Below are 22,096 nucleotides of genomic sequence, written 5' to 3' on the forward strand. Positions count from 1 at the left end.
ACAATCGGTAAAGCCGCTATAATTATTATATTCTTTAAACCTTCTGTTTTTTTGTTATTATTTCGAATTAATAAACTGGACACGGTGACCAGTGACCCCCCCCCCCCAATTTTGAATACATAAACTGGTCTGAGCAATTAATAGTTGAGTCAGCGCTTCTCGACCACTTGACTTAAACCGTTCAGTGACATGAAACTCACTAAAAAAATACACTTTAGAATCGTCCTTAATATTTTAATGGAGTTAACAGAGAAAAAAAATCTTGGGACATTATCGAGTAAGAATCGTTGACGGCTTAATATTCTCTCACGTCGTCCCTTTTCCTACCCTCTCACCCCTTCCCCTCCTTTGCGACGCGAGAGATAAAATTATTTGATCGGCAACTCGTTGAGAAGTTTCCAGCCAGCCGATGCTCAAATTGTAACAGGAAAATTAAAAATTTAAATTCGCTTTTCGCAATCTGTATCTAGCGGCTATAGTATACTATGGCGGTGATTATTTTCGTTGGGAATTATAAAAAAACCAAAACCATCACGGAATAAAGATATACTTACGCGTTATTATTATCGATGTAAAAAAGAGTTGTCGAAGTGAAATGTAGTGTAGTTTACAGGGGGGTTAATTCCACCTCTTTCCTCAATAAACGTATCCAAACACAGCGCACCGTTTTTAATAGTAAAGGTGTGGGGGGAGGAAAGGAGGAAAGACACGGGAATCTCAATACGTGTTGATACTCCAAACTCTTATAGACCGACTGAGCTTGATCCGCAACTGAAAGATTCATGTGTGATAGTTTATTAAAATAAAGGGGGGATGGTGGTGCCTCCGCGCCTCCCCCAGCCCTCCTCCCTAATCGGGAAAGATCGCAATAATAAAATAGTTATCCGATAGTGCAGTTCCCACCCTCCTCCCCTCCACTCATCCCTACTTTAATTTAAAACTTTATACCGTATCGCGTAGCCTTCACCCAGACCAAAAAAACACGCGCACACATACACCCACACACACACTCCAAAAAAAACAAACAATAAAGAGACTTGAACAGAAACACACTTACACAAACCCACACGCATCTAAATTCACTCAAATAAAAAGAGACTCGAAAAGAGACTCAGACAGATACCTACTCAACCAGACTCGCTTACTTCGAAGAGACTCGAACTTCCTTATCCGTTAAGCTAGCGTATAGATATACCTTTTCCAGCTATAGAGCTAAAAAAAGAATAATTATAAAAAAAATTAGGAGTAGAGCGCTAAAGAAGGAAACTTATATTAAAAAAAACTTACCGATTAGGAACCGAACCCGGGACGAAATTTTGCAGGAAATAATATATGAAATATCTCTATCTCTAACCACTCAGCTATATTTTCTACTATCTTCGTTAGGTTACGAAGATATAAAGATAAAGATAATTTATATAAGGAGTAGCGCTATAAAGAAAGAAGTAAAAAACTTATATAACGTATAAAACTTCGCCACCGGGAATCGAACCCGAGACGAAACAATGAGGGCGAAGACATTTTCGGAATCTCTCTCTACACTCATTTATCCGTTAAGTTTCGATGATATAACGATAATTTATATAAGGAGTAGCGCTAAAATGAAAAAAAAAAAAAAACGTATAAGATTCCGCCATCGGGAACCGAACCCGAGACGAAACAATGAGGGCGAAGAAACCTTCGGAATCTCTCACTAACCATTCGGCTACACTCATTTATCCTTTGAGTTTCGATGATATAACGATAATTTATATAAGGAGAAGCGCAAAAAAACGTATAAGATTCCGCCATCGGGCACACGCAACTATAACGGAGATTCAAGGTCATATAACGAGCAACATCGCGATCCCATATGGTGTGTCCTCTTTCCAATTTTTGTTTTCCATTCGCGATACGGGTACCCAGAAGTAAAATAAGTGGATTTTATATACTTTAGAAACATTTTTTTTTAAAACGCGAGACTCGCGAACCAAGTATATAGAAATACGTTTATATAGACTGTCCAAATTTCTTTTCCCTGTCGAGATAAAAAGTATATTAACTATTAACGTTTAATTAACTATTAACGAAAATAATAATAATAATAATTATTATTATTATTGTTATTATTATTATTATTATTATTATTATTATTATTATATTAGTGTTATAGTTCGCGTATAAATGGAGCATTTTAATTTTAGAACGCTTAAACATATCTTGTCCGGAGACAAAGATCGAATAATAAAATGGTTGCAAGACCGAGGATTGGTTTTGTCGGAGCTCGATTGTAAAATTTGTTCCAACCCGACGACTTTGCGTGATTCGGGCGAAGATGGGCAAATCGAGGCGTACTTTCGAAGTCATTTCTTCAAACAAAGTCTTTTCGCCAATTCTTGATTTCCAATCACAAATTAGGCGTTGACAAGACGCTAATAATCGTCTACATGTTCGCGAATGGACACACCAAATACGAGGACCTAATTTTAGCGAAAAAACGGTAACGTCGATGGAAACTATCTCCGATGGGCTCAGTTTCTGCCGAGAAACGTGCATAACGTGGCTAATTGATCATTTCGAACAACAAGGCAAAATAGGCGGCCCGGGAAAAGTCGTCGAGATCGACGAGACCTTGATTGTCAAAAGAAAGTTTCATCGCGGTAGAAAGGTTGATGGTCATACGATTTAAGGCATGATAGAACGCAACGAAGGAATGCCAAAGGACGTTTGAGGCTCGAAATCCTACCGAACAACAAGCGCGACCAAAAGACTTTAATGATCCTGACTGAAAAACACGTTGAAAAGGAAACCACCATTATAACGGATCTTTGGAAGGGGTATTGAGGTCTTTACGCGAAGGGATATATTCACCAGACCGTAAACCATTCCGAAAACTTTATCGACCCCATCACGGGTGCTAATACGCAAACTATCGAGTCCAATTGGTGAGCCTTGAAAAGAGGCCTCAGTCGAGGAGGAATTCCGGACGAAAACCTCGATCTTCGAAAATAAAATTGGGTTTGGCATTTATAGAGACCATAGCGAAAGTTTACGACCCGAAAGTGGAAGTGGTCGTGGAGGAGGAGGAGAGTCCTAAAATTAAAATTGAGTCGTCTACTACTACGACTACTACTACTACTAGCACCACCGGAGAAAACGTATCCGCCAAGGCGATGGACATCGATCACCACCACCATCGCGACGTCGACGACAATGACCACAACGGCATCGACTGAATCCAATTTAGACGTTCTCTACGAAAGCCTCAGAAACTACTCTAAAGGAAAAAAAATAAACTTTACTAACTCTTTGTGTGTTTGTGTGTTTTTTAAAAAGTAATCTTTCCTCCTATAGTCCTTCCCCTCCTCGTCCCAATATTTTTTATATATCTCTCTCATTCTTTCCCAATAAAATAATAACAACGTTACTGTTTTTATCGTAGAAACTTAAAAATATACATATGTTTTTTTTATAATATTATCGACCCATGAACAAAAATATATATTTGAAAAAAAAAAATACTGACTCTTTTATCCTTAATATTTTTTGTTTCTTGATATTTTTAACAATTTCATTAAAAACAACCCTTTATTTCTTTAAAGGGGTGGAGAAGGGGGGGTAACGATAACGATCACTGAGGGGGGAAGGGTGGTGTTCCTGTGTGTATGTGTGTGCGCGCGGGAGAATCGTGAATTAAACATTGAACCATCGATATAGTTCCCCATTTGTCCATTCCGTGGCGCTGACTACACGGAGCCGCTCACCGGAAGAATGCCCGAAATTACTTTATTAAACGATGCAAAAATACACTTAAACGCGAATAACGTTAGGTTTTGAGTTTTGTAATCTTGTGCGACGTATTTTACGTACATAATTAGCCTGAAAGATCAAAGAAAATTGAAAAACAGTGAAACACGAATGCGATGGTACCAGGGTAATTACCATTTTCGTAATTTACCTGAGAAAATTGTAAATTACTGTTACCAGCGTAAATTACCAGGGTAAATTACCGATTCGTATCTCTAGTCTCATATCGTGTGCCTTTGTCGTCTGTAAGCTGAACTCACCGAAGTGAACAGAGTAAATGTAAATCTAGTAGCATACGAAGATTGCCAGGCGTTTTATAGAAACTTATATATTAGATATTTTAACGTAGTATACAGTGTATTTAATATAATAAACAGTCACATAATTACCAAAAGTGTGTCAACCGGACCTATTTCGTAATGAAAGTTACGAGCGAAGCTCAAGTTTGGAGGGGAGAAGTTAAAACAAAGAATGTAGTGAGGAACGATGGAACTAAGTAGCACGGGTCAAAGCTAGTGTATTTTATGACTTATCGTCGATCTGTTCCATAGACTGAAAATAGAGCCAGAAAGGGCGACAATAAATACTCTTTTATGTGGTCGATCTCGAGTCGAGCATTCATTAAACCTTTAGCATACGAGAGTACAGGGATTATCACACTTTTGATATAATATGTTACCACAAGTACGTATAATATATTTATTATGAGTTATAATATAATTATAGGAAAAAGCTCAGCTACGCTGAGTAAAGAAGGTGATACATAGGTAGACCTGAGTCATTCGTTGCGGCCAAGAAAGAACAGGTATTTGAGTGGATAATAAATAGTTTTAAATGTAAATTAATTCCAATTAAGTTTTTTTGGGTTACACACATACGATATTTACGAGGTTACCGCATAACTTTAAAATTGTGTAGTTTTTGACTATCACCTTCTAGTGACCGACGCTGTATGTATATATCAAAACACACTAAAAACTACATAACCGTAATGGCAGCAACAATTGTTTATTATCCTTAAACCGCGTATTTGATAAATGAAAAAAACTTTTAAAGTGTACAACACCAATGTACAAATATCATCTTATGTATTGCTGTTTTCCTTTTCAGCCTATATATAGCGGCCATTATGAAATAAGTTGGTGGAATATATTTATGATTAAATATTAATTTTTATTAAAACTTGTTTTATGGTTACTTAGTGGAAAATTACATTGTCTTAGACATAGTTTTACAATAATTACGTGTTAAATAGTTTTGCAATAATTACGTGTTAAATAGTTTTACAATAATTACGTGTTAAATAGCTTTACAATAATTACGTGTTAAATAGTTTTACAATAATTACGTGTTAAATAGTCACACTTGTTTAAGTGCTTGATAAGGGCTTCGTACTCGCCCAAGACCGAACGCGAACTTTATTCAATCTTAAAAATTTAAGTGTTTATAGTGTACTGACAATTGTTAAAAGTTTATCCTTCTAATTAGTAAAACCATTATTATAAAATAGTCCTCTTTTGTGTACTATATACATGTAACTAATACTGCGCATCTTTAATAAAAATGGCCGCTATATATAGGCTGAAAAGGAAAACAGATATACATAAGATGATATTTGTACATTGGTGTTGTACACTTTGTTAAAACGTCAACGTTTTATTTTATTAATCAAATGCGCGGTTTAAGGGTAATAAACAATTGTGGTTGCCATTACGGTTATGTAGTTTTTAGTGTGTTTTGATTTTTACATACAGCGTCGGTCACTAGAAGGCGATAGTCAAAAACTACACAATTTTCAAGGTATGCGGTAACCTCGTAAATTACGTATGTGTGTAACCCAATAAAAACTTAATTGGAATTAATTTACATTTAAAACTATTTATTATCCACTCAAATACCTGTCCCTTCTTGGCCGAAACGAATGAATCAGGTTTACCTATATATCACCTTCTTTACTCAGCGTAGCTGAGCTTTTTCCTATAATATATGTCCCTTTTTAAGAACTATACACACATTTTTCTTGAAATGTTTTATTCGTAATATTTTAAAAATTATAGTTATATTATTTATTTATAGATTATATAGTTATAAAATATATATATATTATATAGTTATATTATATTATATATATATATTATATAGTTATATTATATTATATATATATATATTATATAGTTATATTATATTATATATATATATTATATAGTTATATTATATTATATATATATATTATATAGTTATATTATATTATATATATTATATATATTATATTATATATATTATATAGTTATATTATATGTATATTATATGTATATTATATAGTTATATTATATGTATATTATATAGTTATAATATATATGTATATTATATAGTTATATTATATATGTATATTATATAGTTATATTATATATATATATTATATAGTTATATAGTTATATTATATAGTTATATATATATATATATATATATATATATATATATATATATATATATAGTTATATTATATATATATATTATATAGTTATATTATATATATATATATATTATATAGTTATATTATATATATATATATATTATATAGTTATATTATATATATATATATATTATATAGTTATATTATATATATATATTATATAGTTATATATATATATATATTATATAGAATAGAATAGAATAGAATAGAATTTTAATGTTCACCAAAACAGTACAAATTTGCACCAACAAGTTGGTGAACGTGCGTTCAGTCATGACAGATATACCACAACACTACAAATGAGAACTAAAATTAAAATTACATAATTTTCCAGGCTCAAAAATAGCACTGGCTTTGTCGTCAAGGGTAACAGCATTATATTAAGGAAAAAAAAAAAAAAAACAATAAAATTTTACTACAAATTGTAAATCATTTCACGTCGTAGTTCTGAGACAGGCTGACCGTCAATAATGATAACAATACGTTTCAATAGACGATTGAAATATAAAAGTAAATTTAATTAAAAAAAAAAATAAAAAGTTATATATATATATATTATATAGTTATATATATATATATATATATATATATATATATATATATATATATATAATATATAGATAGATAAAAAAATATTACGTGCCATACAACATACAAAAGTACTTTTCATAGTATAACACGGTTTACATAGTTACGTCAATTAAATTACAATACGTTATTAAATAATCAATAAATTAAATTAATGTACCATGTCCTCAGAATCAATAACAAATCCAAATCGATTACATATACAGTGTAATTCACTATACTTCACAGTAGTTCACCACCTATTATTATTCAGAGAAACATCGAAATCTTTGTTCGGTATTAACAATTTGTTCAGAGCAAAGATAAATTTAGAAGTATTATTCTCAATGAAATATACACTATTAGATATGCTGTTGCATTTGTTTTGCATTCGAATTAGATAGAGGTATAAAAACAGTTACTATTTCTGGTATTTTTCCGAGGAACTTTTAAATGCACATTGTTCAATAATGTGGAACCATCAATTTTGTTATTGATAACCTTATTTAAAAATACAGCATCAGACCTAAAAAATCTGTTATTGATGGTTTGCAATTTTATGTTGTTTAAAATATCAATATAATTATAATTATAATTAAAAGAACCGGTTTTTAAAAAGTAGTATTGGTACAGAGAATCAAATTTTAGTTGGATTCTTTCGACATTTACAAGTAGATATTTACTGCATCCCTCCCATACCTGTGAACAATATTCAATTTTACTGCGCACGAGTCTCACAAATAAAGAAATAAAAACGATTTTAGATTTAAGATTTCTGGCAATTTTACAAATCGAGTGCAAAACACGTAGACAGTCTCCTTTAAGTTTATTAACATGTGAAGCATATAACAGTTTCTGATCAATTAAGAGTCCTAAATCAATAATTTGATTACAGCGGGTTATATCATTTTCTCCGATTTTATAGTCGAAAGCAATATGGTTTATCTTCCTAGTAAAAGTTATAACCTTTGTTTTTTCCGGGTTTAGAGGGAGACCATTTTTTGTACTAAATTTATCAAGTTCATTGAGATCACTTTGTAAATATGTGTAATCTCGATAACTTAATATTTGTCTGTACAACTTATTGTCGTCAGCATAGGTTATTACTTTACAATTGGTCTTAATACTTTACCCTAAATCGTTAACAAAAATATTAAACAGCAAAGGGCCCAGGCCTGATCCCTGAGGGACCCCGATGTTTGACATATATTTCACATTGGTTATTTGATTATTTATTTTCAGAACATTAGTCCTGTTATTCAAGTAGCTAGCTAACCAAGCTAGCACATTGCCACCCATACCGTAACGATTTAACTTTCCGAGTAACAGCTAGTGGCTCATCCTGTGGAAGGCTTTGGAGTAGTCTAGGTAAATACAGTCAATTTGACCGCGATTCTGAACAATAGTTTCAACATCGTTGGTAAAAGACATAAGGTTCGTCAACGTAGAACGGCCACTACAAGAAACCGTGTTGTTCGGGTGATTGGTACACTTTGAACCAATTATATATATTTGTACATCATTGCTTCAAAAACCTTGGAAATCACAGTTATTAGTGAGATTGGGCGATAATTATCAACGCAGCTTTTAAGCCCTTTCTTGTATACAGGTAGAACTATGGATACCTTCCACTGGATCGGAAACTGACCACATTTTAGAGATAAATTGAAAATAACAGCCAAGACACGCACAAAAACATCAATGCAGCCCTTCAGTATATAAGCTGGGAGGTTATCAACTCCGAACGCTTCACGCGGTTTCAGGTTTTTAATGGCGTCTCTCACATCGTCCTCTGTTATTTCAAGATTTGGAAAATTCTCTAAAGGCTGTCGCACACTACAGAAAAAAATCTTGAAATTGGTACTGGCATCAAAACTTCTTTTGGGGGGAAAATGTTTTCGTTATCGGCGTCGGGGAATTTTGCTGTCGATACCGGTGAATTTTTTCATGCAGTCGCACACTAGGAGGAAGCACTGCTACAAAATACACGAGACCAGGAGTGCGCGCGCATCCGTTTGTTTTGGTTTCGTATTGTAGATATAACGTTTTAATTTGATTTTCTAGACGTATAACTGTTATATAATTTACTGAAACATTCTTATTTGATAAAGCTGCGTAGTTAGAATTTACTAAGGTAAGAAAAAATACTAAATTATTTGCTATGGATATAAGAATATTACGTCAAATCGGTCACATCCCTACCGTTTTCTAATAAAATGGACATAATATCATTTTCTGCCATGTTTTTACTGACCGAATACGGATAACAAATAAATCCTTTCGAAAGAAAGAAATATCCCAACACGCCGGTGTTTCAAAAGTTGTCTAATATTTTCTTGCTCCCAATTGGTTGAAGAGATAAGGAATGCCGTGACGTCAGAACGGTTCTCCGAGAGGAGCGACAAAAAGTTGAGACTAGTTGAACTCGGTACGGGTGACGGATTTCGTCCGAGCGCGTGATCGCCGGTATCAGACTCATATTTTACTCGCATAGTGTGCGATATACATCGCCGATAGCAGCGCTGGTTTTGGTACCAGCAACTGTTGTCGGTACGGGAAACTACATAGTGTGTGACAGCCTTAAGTTTTTATCAATATTATAGGTATCAAATGGTTTAGATAAATGGTTCTTAAAGAGGTTAGCCAGCTCAATGTTCGATTATAATTTCATTGCTTTTATTTTTCAGTCGATCATTGACGTAAGACCAGATCGCAGACGGATTGTTGCGAGTGTTTTCAACTATACTTGCGCCGTAAGCTTCTCGGTCGCGAGAAAGTAAAATTTGAGTCTGCTTTCGCAATAATTTGAATTGTTTGTGATCGTTATTTTTCCTTAGTCTTTTAAATTTTCTGTGGTAATACGTTTTTGAGATAAAGTTTTCTTTAACTCATTAGAAAACCACTGAGGAATCAATTTTTTTTATTCCACTTTTTTTTATTCTTATTTTAGGGATATGAGTTTCAAGACAATTTGTAATTATTTTATCAAGTTTCAACACTGCATCATCGATATTCGAAATAGTATCGAAGCACGACCAATCTCTGTTTTTCAGGTCGCGATACAAATTCTCATAGTTACCTCTCTTAAAATCGAAACTCTCTCTTTCATCATTGAGAACACTTAATGTAGGCCATATAAGGACAATAGACAAAGGAGGATGGTAAATATCAGCGTCAATTAAAGGAGAAAGGTCAACTTTAATGGTCATTTGTTCATCATGGGTTAGAATTAGATCTAGGACATGGTTATAAGGGTTTTTGTGGTAGTTATGTTGAACAAGACCTAGGTTGTTAGTGAAATCTAAAACAGTCAACGCACGGGGCTTTATACAGGGGTGACAGTTATCGCAATTACTTAGGACCCAATCAACGCCAGGAGCGTTAAAGTCACCTACAATAAAGTATTCTTTGTCAGAGTCATAGAGTTTATGAGAAACTAAATTAAAATACATAGAAATAGTATCGAGTTTACATAAAGGTGAAAAATAGTGATTCCCCAAGACGATATTCTTTCTATTCCTACCAAAAATTTCAACCCAAACACATTCACTGGTCAACTCTAAATCAGTACGTCGAACTACGCTGATACCTTTTTTTACCATTATTAGGGAGCCACCACCTCTGGTATTGTGTGCTGTCTGGATACGGTCAGCACGAAAACAATTAAAAGTTTGGGGAATAAAATCTTTGTCGAAATGACAATGGTTTAGACCAGTCTCGGTGATGCAAATTATGTCAGCGTCGGTTATGAGTAAACTTGAGTATAGGTTGTTTAGTTTCGTTCTTAAACCATTTACGTTTTGATATAGAATTTGAATGTTTTTAAAAACCTCTTTCTTCATAAGCGTCGAGTATTGTTCAGGTTGTTAAATATTTAAATTATTAGATAATTAAATTAAATTGAATTACGCCACCTTTTTTAGAGATTTACGTGGATTATTTAACGGCTCCAGATCTGTCTCATATTGTTCTGTTGCAGGTACATTATCTGAGCTGACAGTTAATTTCACTAAAATCTCTATCTTTTTTTTAATTTGGTTACGGTATAGTCGCCCGCGAAACGGTTTGACTATTGTACCTACCGGCCATTTGGTAGGATCAAGAAGACTCTCATGCTCGTTGCTGCTACTGAAACATAAAACGATGAGGATTGTTCCTCATATTTTGTCCGGAATCTAAGGCAGTTAATAGTCTTTAAATCGTAGCTTTCGACAAGCCAGTTTTTGAGACTTTTGCTGGTGACGTTAGGAGCGAACCTAGAAACGAAAACTGCCTTTTTTTGAAGGATTGTCAAAGTGTTTTCAGGGGCAGCATGTAGAGATGATCCCTCTTTCTTACCTTTTATTGTATTAGTATTCCTTTTTCTGGCTAATCGATTAGGTTCATTTTGCATACGATTGAAGTTAGTTGGTTTCTTAATAACTCGTTTCATTTTGGTTGCCCAAGAGTCTTCTTTATAAGCAGAAAACTGTCTAGACTCTATCAACGCGCCCGAAGATTTAGCGAGAGGTTGACTTACATCACTCGAAGGATTCTGCATTTCGTGTACTTTTAAATTTTCACACATAAGATCAGATATACGAGAGTTTTGAACGACCACGTCGTTAACTGATAATGAATTAATTGTTGTTGCACTATTCTGGTGATCTATCCGTTTTGATACTTCTTCTAAGATTTTTGTCATGACCCCGGATATTGTCTAATTTTGAATTTTGAGAGCGTTCACTTCTTTTTGTAGATCTTTGATAATATTAAGTAGGGTTTCCATCAGACCGGAAGGTTCGTCCTTTGATTCATTCAGTTCGCGGTTATTAGTATTGAAGGGCTTTAAGACAGCCACCTCAGACGCTTCTTCTAGTGGGGTGGCGGAGTCGTTAGCACTTTCGCCTCGCAGCAATAGGAGCCGGGTTCGATCCCAGCCTGTGGCACTGGGTGAAAACTCGGAACAACTCCTTCTGCGTTGAGTTTGCAAGTTCTTTCTCCACTGGTTTAAGGGGTGTTCCCCCGAGCTCTTCGGTTTCCCCTTCCATAAAAACTTGTCGAGGTTAATGGTAATAGTTAGTGTAGGCAGCTGCTGGCTCGCGTGGCATGCAGGGCTTTCCACCACCCTCCTACGCATTGTAACCCGGCCACCTGAATTAAAGGCTACAAAAGTCGCTTGATGACTTAGGCCGAAGGTGGTGCCTTGGGTATTAGCCTAGCTGATTATTATTATTATTATTAACCTCTACAATATCTTCGTCATTTTTCGATAAGTCAAATTGAAGAAAAATTTGTGAACGATCACGCGGTGTTTCGAGAAACGACGTGTCGTTCTGCGATTTTTTACAGTCATCGCATTTAAAAATTGTTACGCCATTTTTCACGAAAAACGGAAGATCCTGATCGGCGATATTATAACATTTAATATGCGAGTTCAGCGAGCAGACACGACACAGAATTTTTTTCTGTTTCCCAAAAACTCCAAAGTCACATTTTGTACATAATCCGAAACAACCCGCAAGGCCTTTCTTCGATGTAGACTTTTGACAAGCCGTTACTGTAGATTCCATATTTTTAACAAATAAATTGGAATAATTAAACGAAAACACCTATGTATCAGACAAAAAACCGCAAGCCGAACAACGCCTCGAAAAGTTAGTATTGGTTGACAAAATCAGCGTACATTTCAGAGCGTCGCGAGTGCGACGACTTCAAAAGAACGTATATCGTTGTAAAGGTTAGCCAAGGAACGAAAATTGCACCCACGTCACCACGAAAAGTGTAATCACCCACAAAATATACACGATAAATCAAAAGATTTGTAATAATAAACTAAAGCACGTACTTATATATCATATTCCAGTAAAAATCCGGATTCAACTATACGATAAACTGTTGAAATAACATATATATATAATATATATAATATATTATATATAAATTATATATATATATTATATATATATATTATATATATATATAATATATTATATATATATTATATATATTAAATATATATATATATAATATATTATATATATATATAATATATTATATATATATATAATATATTATATATATATTATATATATTAAATATATATATATATAATATATTATATATATATATTATATATAATATATATATAAAAGCTGGTACGTAACTGCTGATTTCTCGTACCGATATAATAATAATGGTAATATTTATTTTTCAAAAAACACAAGATTTCCTGCCAACCACGGAGGCAAAGCCTATTCGTGGTGGTTACCGAGACAAAAAAAAATTACACGAGATAAATAGATACATAATCAATTTAAAAAATATATTTAAGAATTATTTAAAAAAAAAGAGTGAAAGTTAATAATTTTGATTCAGCCAAAATGTCAAAAGAAATTCAGACACTAAAGAGCGAAGATGCGTGATAGTGAACTGAGCAGAGGCCTCCCTGATGTCTGTGGGCAACGTGTTCCAGACCTTTTTTTTAAAGCCCAAAGACGACTACGAACAACTTTATTCGCCAAATCATTCCACAAATTATCTAGGTCATATTTCTCTTTTTTCGTAATGTACGAAGTAATATCACGTGCAATAGCCATTTTATCATCCGCTACAAACTGAATGTCCATGTTACCTTTGAAAGCCAAAAGCAATACAGGGTTATTGTCATTAATTTGTATTTCAGCCTTTGTTCTAGCCAGCGAATAGAGCTTTTTCGACGATATTCCGATGTCTTATAGTGGTGTCAACTTCATTCAGTTTTCCATATACTTGTAACTTCTCTGGGAGACTGGGAAACTTGAAACGACAATGCGTTATAAACTTATATCACCAGAATTTTTCCTCCTCAAACAAGTTCGATTGCATTTGTGCCATTGATACTTGGATACTAAATCGTTCAACGTTGGGCAACGCCCAAGTGCATATTTTTGGATAAAGAAATTTTTATATCCTTAGCGTTAGCGCTATATATCATAAAGCAATTCTTCAGTGAACTCCCTAATATCTATATTATGGGTGAATGGTTTTAATTTAGTAAAGCAATGCTAACTAAATTTGTAAATGTTGAATAATGTTACTGATTTCGATTTTTTAAATAACACTTGGTTGGAAAATTTAAATACTGATTTCTTATACACAAATAACTGCCTACACTCTGCAAATATATACAATTTGAATATCAGAAGCCTTAAAAAACATTATGATGAACTTTTAGTATTCCTTGAATCATTACAAACCCCTCTAGACGTGATTATATTAACTGAAACTTTCACAATTGAAGACATAAACAACTTTAATATACACGGATATAAGGTTTTGTGTTCTGAAACTTTCAAAAATCGGAATGATGGAGTTGCCGTTTACATTAAGTCTGAAGTATCATATAATGATTTAAACATAAATTTAGTAAACGCTACAGTTAAAGTATTGGACATAAACTTTCCTAATAATGTAACTTATCGAATTATAGCCTCTTATAGGTCACCGAATGCTAATGTTGATAATTTTTTAAACGAACTACAAGCTAACACGTCATCCCTATTTAATTTTCCTAATGTTATTTGGATAGGTGATATGAATATAGACATTTTAAATCCCAGCGAACTTTCCGTATCCGAATATCTAACACGTGTTACGGAAACCACAAAATCGTGTATTGACCATATATTCATAAGAAATGGAAGTACAACGAAGATCTCAGCTCTTATACACAAACCAAATATAACAGACCATTACGCGGTAGCTATTAATATTCCTAACTTAAAAAATAGAAATTGTGTAAATAATCAGCAAAAAATTAATTATAAATATACACTAAATTACGATTGCTTATTGTATAATGTTAAAAAAGAATGTTGGACCTCGGTAACAAGTGAGCACGATTGTAATATCGCGTCAAACCGGTTTCTAGAAATTTTAAAGTGTAATATTAATGTAGCATCGGTTATACGCTCTATTTCATTCTCACATAAAAAACAAAAATTAAAGCCGTGGATAACGGACTCTCTCAATTCGTAAACGCGATAATCTCGCAAAACAACTTAGGCGTGAGCCCTTTAACACGAAACTAAAAGAATATTGCCATATTTATCGTAATAAACTATCAAGCTTAATTAGAACTATGAAATATAATTTCTTTAAAAATAAAATTGAAACTAATAATCGTGACCGCAAATTAATATGGAACGTTATAAATGAAGCAACAAATAGAGTAAAAAATTAGGATACTATTGTTAAAGTAAAAAACGGGGTTAACGATGTATCTGTTAATAATAATCCTAAATGCGTTGCTAATATATTTAACGACTTTTTCGTATCTGTAGGCCCTTCATTAGCACAAAAAATACTAGACAAAAATGATAATAACGACATAGAAAATTATCTATTAAATATTCAAAATCAAGAAAAAAGTTTATTTATCGCACCCGTTATTCCGAAGGACATTGAAGAATGTATATCTAATCTAAAAAATACCACTTCTAAGGGATATGATGAAATTAATGTCAAAACTCTAAAATATCTAAAAAAGATGATTTCCATACCTCTTGCACATATAATAAATTTATCTTTGTCATCGGGAATTTTTCCAGAGATCTTTAAAAAATCCATAATTGTACCAATCTTTAAGTAATATCTCAAATATTTTTGAAAAAATAATTAAAAAACAGTTATCACAATTTCTAGAAGAGACTGGCTTTTTTTCTAAAAACCAGTTCGGATTCAGAATAGATCTAAGTACAAATGACGCAACCTTGGAAGTAACAAAAAAACTATATAACTCGTTAGACAAAAATAAAAAAGCCATTGGTGTGTTCCTAGACTTGAAGAAAGCATTCGACACAGTATCTCATTCTATATTGTTAAAAAAACTTCGGAAGGCGGGTGTGAGGGGTATTGCTTTACAAAGGTTTAAAAACTATTTGGAAAATAGAGAAATGATTGTTAAAATAAAAAATTGCTTTAGTGATCCAAAAATTTTAACTTTTGGTATACCCCAAGGAACTGTATAGGGCCCAATATTGTTCTTAGTGTATATGAACGATATATGTAACCTGGATATTCAAGGTTCCATGGTGTCTTTCGCAGACGACACGACAATTTTATGTGAAGGTGACTCTTGGCCTGAGGTATTTGTAAAAGCTCAACGTAATATATCATATGTACATAAAATCCTAAGTATAAACCTGTTAACTTTCAATATTGCTAAGACTAAATATATTTGCTTTTCGAGTAATATCGCTGACAATGACTATTATAAATTAATAATTCACTATGACTCTGCTTGTACGTGTTGCGCGGAAAACTGTCTTGAATTGGAAAGAGTTAGTGAAATTAGGTACTTGGGGATTGTTATAGATTACTCTCTTAAATGGAAAACACATATCCATACTATAATTAAAAAACTCCGAGATGTCTTAATAAATTTTATACCTTGCGAAACTTTTTAACGATACATTGGTTGAGGATTGTTTACTTCGCATTAATACAATCAGTGTTATGCTACGGTATTACGAGCTGGGGCGGCACATATGCATCAATTATTGAACCCCTCGAAGTCATGCAGCGTAAAATTATACGTATTTGCCTCAAAGCTAGCTATCTTGAAAATCGAATTAATTTACATAATGGTTTCAAAGTTTTCACAGTAAGGCAATTGTATTCTAAATACATGCTAATATACATATACAAAATTAAAAATCAAATATTATGCAATAACCCATACAACACCCGAAATGTTGAAACTGGAAATGTAAATAGTGAGAGAACGTATAAAACTATTGGGCAAAAATTTATAACTTTTTTAGGCCCGAAGCTATTTAACAAATTAGACAATAATATAAAATTTAGTAATTCATTAAAGGTGTTTAAATCTAAAATTATTAATTGGCTAATTAATGTCGGTATTCTAGAATTGTATAACAAACTAGACAAATAACCGGAATTTATTCATTTATATAATTTAAATATATTTATATTCGCGTAATAAAAAAAGTTTTTGTATTGCTTTAGAGTTATATATTTTTTTATATGTTGTAAAACTAGCTTAAATATAAGGAAAAATGACATTTTTCTAATGTATAATATAATTGCTCCCACCCACGCACAAGCAATATTGCTTATGTGGGATCGGGACGATGCGTCTCATAATATGTATAAAATGTAAATTACAAATGCATCAATAAATTAATTAAAAAAAAATGTCCTCAAGTTGGTAGATTGGATGTAAATGGGGAATTGACCTACTTTGCACCAAAATGGAAAATGTAATCGCTGCACGGCAGAGGTTATACCGAGACTGACTCGACTATTGGAATTAAATATCAAAAACACATGCATAGGCTAGCGGAAGGCAATTTATGTCGATTCTCCAAACATCATAGGTAAGAATAGTTCATTTACTTAGAACACTTCATAAATATTTATGCCAAGATTGGGCCCTCAAAGGCAATATAATGTCGGCTTATTGCGAGAGCGAAGTACACAGACTTATGCACAAGGGGAAGCCCCCAAATTCGGATTACTCAACCTTCCCATGAAATTTTCAGGTCACACGAGTCATGACCCCGTTTGCTTTTTTCTTCTAAGCTTTAAAGCTATATTTTTATGGTTGTACGCTATTCAGTTGATAATCTTTTAAAATGACATTTTTAGATAGCAGTGGATTTTATAAGGCTTAGACTACAAAGAGCTGATTTCATTTTGCTGCTTTAAACTTCGAGGCAGTTATCCTGAAGGTTCGGAATTCGGATTGGTTTCTGGTTTTACTTTTAATTTCAGTGGCCACTTACTAACTTACTACCACTAACTCAGGGGTTTAAATATATCTCTTATCAACCCCCCCCCTCCCTTTTTGTCGTTATGTCAACAAAGAGACGCTATATAAACTGTTGAAAACTCTAAAATTATTATTATTATAAAATTAAGATAGAAGATGACTCAACAGGCTGGCGGACAGCCGAGCGGGACCGGTGAAAGGAGAGCCCGGGGCTAGAAGTTAGGTTGAGAGTCGGTGGTGAATTATTAATTAGAATTGTTAAAATATAATAGTGAGTTGAGAAGACCAGTGGTTAGTGTGCGTTCGGAAGACCACGAACAGACGTGAAACCAAAGACCAAGTAAAATGTAAGACTGTTTCAATAAACTTATTATGTTCTTGGGCCCTGAAGATAAAAGTATTGATAAATTTAAAATGCTATTGTATTCAAGTTTACTCATGTTTCGCGAGCCAGGTTAACTCAGGGGTTTAGTATCAAGGAAATACGATGGTTATGAATAAAAAGTAATTGTCGCCATAAGATAAGTAAATGACAGAGTCAGTTTTCAACCCAGTTATATAGGATAGTTATTTGCACTTGTTATTTTTATTCACAAATAAATAATACGTTGCAATTAATCTATTTCATTTTTCACTCAACTCCCATAATTCAAGAGCACGGTTATCCCGAACAATATAAATTTAGTTCATAATGGCGGACGAGTCAAAGTCTCGTTTAATTTATTTGCGCGGGTGTGGGGCATTGAACGATAATTGTAGATCACTCCTACAACGTCAGCACGATTTTGCTTAAATTTTCGCTTCAAAACTGGAACGTCGCGTCGTTATGCTGACTATTTGATTCGTTACCTTGCTGGTGTTTCGCAGTCAGATATCCGCAAGAAGCTGTTCTCAATACAAAAAGTATCTCTCCAGCAAGCTATTTACAACTTCCCAGGCTGAAATGACGTGTAGAAGCCATTTAAAAATCAAATTTATATCTCGCCCATAATTTCCATCGATGCCTTGGCGTCAGCCACCACCTCCTCTCCAATTTCGTGGACGGAGTCATTAACTGTCCTCTTCTAAACCTCGACCGTCCTTCTCTTTGCATTGTCAGCCACACCACGCCCTAAATGGGTTAGAGTGTGCAATAACTGGTGGCTTTACCGGGGAGTCGGGGTCCGACTCTTGTAACCCATAAGGGCAGTGGCGCACTGGGAGATGATAGCTCTGATCAAATGGTCTTATCTCCACCTCCGACTTCGGTTTGGTTTGGGCTGGATACTGACCTTTGGCTCAGGCTAACGGAGAGGGTACGTGCAAACTGGCCGCCTCGGCGGATTGGGTAGCCTGCTGTGGGGCGGCGGGCCTCCATATGCGGGCCCGGCGTTCCTGTTTCCTGGCCTTTTGGAGTCACACTGGGATCTCCGGTGCCAGCTGTGCCGGGTTACTTGGACTGCTGTGTGCTCGTCGTTCCCCTTTAGGAACTCTCTCCAAACGGTTTGACTCTTTACCTACGTAGGTGCTGTGTGCGAAGTGGTGATTGGTCCACCCATTGCTGCTTCTTCTGCTGGGTTGAGTGGCTTGCGTCAAAGGTGCGACCATCAGTAGTAGGGTACTGCTACCCATGCTGCATTTGTCACCTGTCTGGGCTATGTGGACGCTGGCGTAGGGCACTATGATGATAGGCCTCCGGTGGTATGGTCTCTGGTACTAGGTACACCGTGCTATAAATTCTGACACACTCTCAGTCACACCAAGATTAACGCCATACTGATTCCCAAGCTCTTTGTCCATATTGTGGCCTACGACATAATCAGGCGAATCAATGCCCTACTGTAGTGTATGACATCATAGACTCTTTAGATAGACACCGCTAGGTGGCGCATATAGTAGAGGCAGTCATCGAGATAGATAGGAAACGAGAAGTTAGTTAGTTAGTCCGGTACTACGACACAAGCGTCATGCGTCATTTTATATTATGTATATATTCATCAATGTAATAAATCAGTTATATCCATATACGTTAAAGCTCATTCCGTAAATATACAAGAACTATACACAAAAAATGGCGACGGGGATAAAGGAAACAAGCTTTTCCACGGAAGAGGTAGTGCAATAACAAAACATCAAGGAAGGTAACAAGGCATTGGATAATCAAGCGAGAAATAGGCTTTGGCTTAGGTGACAGTCAACGTAACGGAACGTCGAGAAGAAAAGGACGCCATTTTCGAATATTCTAGAAGAAATTCACTGCGCAGATCCGCAACTCGTAAGCCTCGCCGGGACGCCATATTGCTTTTTCAAGCTCAAAATTTAAGCCTAACCAACCTGACATCATGCCAACTTACGGACATTTAGAGAAATATAACTCGCATGAAGAATCATGGATATCATATACGGAACGGATGGAACAGTATTTTATTGCAAATGAAATAGATGAACCAGTTAGAAGAAAAGCGATCCTACTATCTTGTGTTGGAGCAGAGACATATGGAATTTTAAGGAATACTCTCTTGCCAGAAAAACCTATCGATAAGTCTTTTGATGAATTAGTAGAGATACTGAAGAAACGTTTTAACCCTGTACCATCAGAAGCAGCTCAGAGACTGAAGTTTAGAAACAGACAACGTCAAGCCAATGAAACATTAACCATCTATGTTGCAGAACTACGAAAGTTATCTGAATATTTTAATTACGGAACAGAATTAGACAACATGATAAGAGACATGGTCGTTGCCGGTATCCAGGATGAACGTACTCAGATCCGATTATTGGAGGAAGAAGCATTAACGCTCGACAAAGAATTAACCATAGCTCAGGCAATGGAAGCTGCCACAAGGGATTCTAGAGAAATGAATGCAGTTAATTGTGGAGGAAATAACAAAGAGAACATCAATAAGATTTATGGCCGATCGCTTACCTATCGAAATAGGCAATCGAGATCGCATCACGATAGGAATGAGATTCCACAGCCACGTACAAATAGATTTCAACAGCGGAATTCAGCAGAGAACAATCAGTGTAACAGATGTAATAATACTGACCACGGTTCATCTGCATGTCCATACTTGCAATCCATATGCAGACATTGTCAAAAGAAAGGACATTTAGAACGTGCTTGCTTTCAGAAAGGAAACTCTAATGCTGGACGAGCAAGATCTCGAAGTACCAGACATCGTGGTTACCAAAGAAGAGCACCTCAGCGAGGAGGAAATACTCACGCTAGCACTCATTACATGGCACCGAGTGAAGACATTGTGTCTGATTACCAATTGTATCATATTATTACAGACAAGACAACTCCTATGGTGAAAGACTCAGTCGAGGAGGAAAATGAGGATAACAATAATGCCAATAGCCGTCAAACTCAAGCATTTACTGACGAATATCATGATAGAGTGAATGTGGTCGTACGTGACATTACAAGTGATTCAGATATACCAGAACCTTGGATGGTCTTTTGTAAAGTTAATGGAAGAGACATTGAATTCGAGATGGATTCCGGATCGGCTTTCACGTTGATCTCAGAACAGTTTGCCACGACGATACCAAACCTAAAAGAACTAGAAGACTTTCACATCACTCTAGGAGATTTTCATGGGAAGACCTTACAAGTTGAAGGGCGAACCACTGTCAAGGCACAATATGAAGGTAGATCAGCTGAGTTACCGTTGGTCATATATCAAGGCAATGGTCCGACCTTGTGTGGACGGAAATGGATTCAAACATTGAAGATATATCCTAAGTGGGTGTTGGAGGATAGACCCCACCTCAAGACAGTTGCACACTTAAATAGCGCAAACACAACCTAGACGGCAATACTAGAGAAGAATGAAGCAGTGTTCTCTAGTGGTTCTGGAAAATTACTGGGTTATCACTAGTATTCCTCACTCAGAATTTGCCGCACCAATAGTGACAGTTATGAAGACTGATGGGACTGTTAGACTGTGTGGAGACTTTTCGATAACAGCGAATCCAAATATCGACATTGAACAATACCCTATGCCCAAACCTGAAGCCATATTTTCAAATTTAGCCGGATACAAAATCTTCAGTAGATTGGATATGAAAGAGGCTTATAGCCAGCTCGAATTGGATGATGTATCCAAAGAATTGGTAGTAATTAATACCTCAAAAGGGTTGTTTCGAAACAATCGCCTACCGTATGGAGTAGCCTCCGCATCCGCCGCTTTCCAACGTGCCATGGTAACGTTGCTTCAAGGATTGAACAGGGTATCCCCTTTTCAAGACGATATCTTGTTGGGAGGTGTGGATGAACAAGATAACCTAAATCAATTGGAAGCTGTGCTTGAACGATTTAGAAAGGGTGGACTCAAACTACGTAAAGAAAAATGCGCTTTTCTGCGAAATTCATTAGATTTCCTGGGTTATCGGCTGGATGAACATGGATTGCACCCACAGGAAGCTAAAACGAAGGCAGTCAGAGATGCACCACAACCAAATAACGTAGAAGAACTCAAGAGCATTTTTAGGGCTCGTAAATTACTATAGAAAGTTTATTCCCCATT

The 22,096-nt window shown here is 34.9% G+C and overlaps 1 protein-coding gene across 1 annotated transcript; it reads left to right on the plus strand.

Annotated features, from left to right (window-relative positions):
- The first annotated feature begins 19,903 nt into the window (after positions 1-19,903).
- On the plus strand, positions 19,904-21,379 carry LOC149945309 (uncharacterized). The gene has a single exon (XM_090176506.1). It carries the CDS (start codon positions 19,904-19,906, stop codon positions 21,377-21,379), a length of 1,476 nt encoding a protein of 491 aa, XP_090032632.1.
- The last annotated feature ends 717 nt before the right edge of the window (positions 21,380-22,096 follow it).

Source organism: Leiobunum rupestre, chromosome 5, assembly GCF_980474605.1.
Source record: "Leiobunum rupestre chromosome 5, qqLeiRupe1.1.hap1, whole genome shotgun sequence".
Classification (NCBI taxonomy): Eukaryota; Metazoa; Arthropoda; class Arachnida; order Opiliones; family Sclerosomatidae; genus Leiobunum; species Leiobunum rupestre.

What these genes read in the sequence shown, in the direction of transcription:
- LOC149945309 (XM_090176506.1), top strand. Translation starts at nt 19,904, where the DNA reads ATGCCAACTTACGGACATTTAGAGAAATATAACTCGCATGAAGAATCA.